The 3,496-nt window shown below is 40.9% G+C and overlaps 1 protein-coding gene across 2 annotated transcripts in view; it reads left to right on the forward strand.

Moving 5' to 3' along the window:
- Window positions 1–3,496, forward strand: part of LOC119425857 (SH3 domain-binding protein 5) — a 26,189-nt gene that overhangs the window by 9,017 nt on the left and 13,676 nt on the right. Inside the window, exon 1 of one of the 2 annotated variants that reach the window (XM_037693410.1) lies at window positions 3,405–3,446. The exons of the other annotated variant lie outside the window; for it this stretch is intronic. Coding sequence (XP_037549338.1) covers window positions 3,417–3,446 — 30 coding nt within the window. The 5' untranslated portion in view covers window positions 3,405–3,416. Of the gene's footprint in view, window positions 1–3,404; window positions 3,447–3,496 lie in introns of those variants that run through there. 2 annotated transcript variants of the gene reach the window in all.

The following is a 3,496-nucleotide window of genomic DNA, read 5'->3' on the forward strand; positions in this document are numbered from 1 at the left end:
TGACAGTGAGAAGACTGAAGAGAGGAGACAGAAATATAAGGAGATGGGACGTAGAGCAAAGAGGGAGGTAGCTAAGGCAAAGCAGAAGACATATGATGAACTGTATGGGAGACTGGACACTAAAGAGGGTGAGAAGGACTTGGACCGATTGGCAAGACAGAGGGATCAGGCTGGAAAGGATGTGCAGCAGGTTAGGCTTGATAAAAATAGGAACGGTAATGTTCTAAGGGAGGAGAGTGTGACGGGAACATGGAAGGAGTACTTTGAGGAGCTAATGAATGAAGAGAATGAAAGAAAAAGGAGAGTAGAGGTCATATAAACTGTGGACCAGGAAGTGGGAAAGATTAGTGAGGGTGAAGCCTGGAAAGCACTGAAAAGAATGAAGAAGGGGAAGGCAGTAGGACCTGATGATATACCAGTGGAGGTTTGGAAATGTCTGGGAGAGATGGCAGTGAGGTTTTTGACTCAAACATTCAATGGCGTATTTGAGGGTAAGAAAATGCCTGAGGAATGGAGAAGAAGTGTGCTGGTGCCCATTTTTAAGAACAAGGGTGATGTACAGGGTTGTAGCAACTACAGGGAAATTAAGTTGATGAGTCACACAATGAAGATCTGGGAGAGAGTTGTGGAAGCTAGACTTAGACAAGAGGTGACTATCTGTGAGCAGCAGTATGGTTTCATGCCAAGAAAGAGCACCACGGATGCCATCTTTGCTTTGAGAATGCTGATGAAGAAGTATAGAGAGGGTCAGAAAGAACTCCATTGTGTCTTTGTGGATTTAGAAAAAGCATATGACAGAGTGCCAAGGGAGGAGGTGTGATATTGAATGAGGAAATCTGGAGTGGCAGAGATATATGTTAGATTGGTACAGGACATGTATGAGGACAGCAAGACAGTGGTGAGATGTGCGCTAGGAGTGACAGATAGCTTCAAGGTGGATGTGGGCGTGCATCAAGGATTAGCTCTGAGCCCCCTTTTGTTTGCTCTGATGATGGACCGACTAACAGATGAGGTCAGGCAGGAATCCCCATGGACTATGATGTTTGTAGATGACATTGTGATCTGTGGTGAGAACAGGGAACAGGTGGAAGAGAACTTGGAGAAGTGGAGGTATGCACTTGAAAGAAGAGGAATGAAAGTCAGCCGTAGTAAGACATAGTTCATGTGTGTGAATGAGAGGAAGACCGGTGGAACAGTGAGGCTACAAGGAGCAGAGGTCACAAAAGTGCAGGACTTCAAGTACTTGGGGTCCACTGTCCAGGGAAATGGGGAGTGTGGTAAAGAAGTGAAAAAGAGAGTCCAGGCAGGATGGAGTGGATGGAGAAAAGTTTCAGGAGTGATTTGTGATAAAAGAATGTCAGCAAAGGTCAAAGGAAAAGTTTACAAGACAGTGGTGAGACTAGCTATATTGTCTGGAGACAGAGACCTGGACAAAAAGACAAGAGAAAGAGCTGGAAGTGGCAGAAATGAAGATGTTGAGGTTCTCAGTATTGACAAGGATGGATAAGATTAGGAATAAGACCATCAGAGGTACAGCACAGGTTGAACAACTGGGAGATAAAGTTAGAGAGACCAGACTGAGATGTTTGGACATGTCCAGAGGAGGGACAGTGGTTTGGACATGTCTAGAGGAGGGACAGTGGGTATATTGGTAGAAGGATGTTAGAAATGCAGCTGCCAGGAAAAAGACAGAGGAGATATGTGGATGCAGTTAGAGAGGACATGGAGGTAGTTGGAGTGAGGACAGAGTGGGATGGAGGAGGATGACAGTGTGGAGACCCTGAAGAGGGAACAGCTGAAAGAAGAAGTCTGTGCACTAATGATGTGGGGCTTTAAGTCCCTCCTACTCCCCTGCACAATCATTGTGTTATATAAGCTTTTCTTAAGCCTGAAATAACTAAGTACAGCTACATGGGTTAGAAAATGAAATATTTGAACACACAGCAGTAAGATAACGCTATGTGTAGAGACAACACCCAAAAATTATTGTGGTGTGTGTTTTTATTTTTTCATATGGGAACAGCCCTGTTTGCTTATGTGAAGAGGGGCTGGACTTAAAACTTGTACTTGAAAAAGCCAAAATAGAAGCTTGGTCACAATCTGGCTTGAACTTCCAGGTTAACATTTCTTGATCTGTCTAAATATTTAGTTTTTGGTGTTGACAAGCAAACAATGACTCGTCCAAAGGACCTTTTTCCAAAGCAGCCATGTTAAAAGCAACTCCAACCTTATAAATAAAACAACAGTTCATAAAAATGCTGTTGTATAAACCTTTACACTGCTGTCCGTTTTGTATTACGTAGTTCTTTATTTAAAACAATATTAAATTATTTCCTTGTATGACACCTGGATGTTCCATAGGTGCTACAGCTAGTTGATGGTGCTGCAGATTAGGCTAAAATATCAATTTCATGTAAATAATTGTGTAATGCAAAGTTGGCAACAATGTATAGGTTTACAAAACGGGTTCATGTAAACCTTTATGTGTTGGGGTTCAAGCTGTTTTAGAAAGGAAGAACTCCATGTTGGTTTTTGCTGCATTAGGACTAGCCTTTAGCTCATCAGTCTTGTTCGATGAGTTCCTCCAAACTGAAGCCATTCAAAACTCTATGTACATAGAGGAAGATGTAGGTGTTTTTAACATTTCCATAGAAACCCATTTAAGTACGACTGAACTATCACTTCAGGGTGCTGAACTCCAAGCTGGGTTTTTGTCCTGCTTTGATTCGTGCGACCTATGGTATATTTTGTCAGGGTGGCTCTCTCTCTCAGTGAAGTCTTGGAAATTTAGAGTCAGCTTTTATCTTCACTTTGACAAAAAGTTGGCAACAATAGATGCAGCTTTAATTTCTCAACAACACTGCTTCTTAGAAAGTCAGGAAATAATCATAAAAGAGGAGAGATTTATCTTTATGTGTTTGTCAAGCAACATTATTTCCTGTGCCCACATTTTTTTTATTTTTTATAGTGACGTTCAACCGCTTACAAAACCAATGAAGAGGCTGCATTTCACAAAGGAGGTGCTTTTTCCATCCATATACTGTATATATATATTTATATAGGTATATATACAGACCCTTTCCAAAAAATTAGAATATCATGAAAAAGTTTTTTTTAACTTTAATAATTCCATTCAAAAAGTTTTTCTTTAATAGATGATAGATTCAGGGCCCACAATTTCAAGTATTTATTTGTTTATTTTTACATAATTTGGGCTTCCAGCTCATGAAACCCACGGAAATAAGATTTCATAAAATTAGAATACTGTGAAGAAATCAACCCATATTCTGCAGGGCATGAATGTTTTAAACTGAGTGTGACACTAATCATCTACTAAACTCAAAGCACCTGCACAGGTTTCCTCAGGTGTCATTAAATTGCTTCAGTTTGGTTCAATTGTCTCAGTTTGGTTCAATATGGAGAAGGAGGAGTGGGAGCGGTCGGAGGTAGAGGACGCTGAGTTTGAACGGACGGTTAACTGGAATTTTGTTAAGTT

The sequence above is a fragment of the Nematolebias whitei genome, chromosome 19, assembly GCF_014905685.2.
Source record: "Nematolebias whitei isolate Nwh7 chromosome 19, NemWhi1, whole genome shotgun sequence".
Lineage (NCBI taxonomy): Eukaryota > Metazoa > Chordata > Actinopteri > Cyprinodontiformes > Rivulidae > Nematolebias > Nematolebias whitei.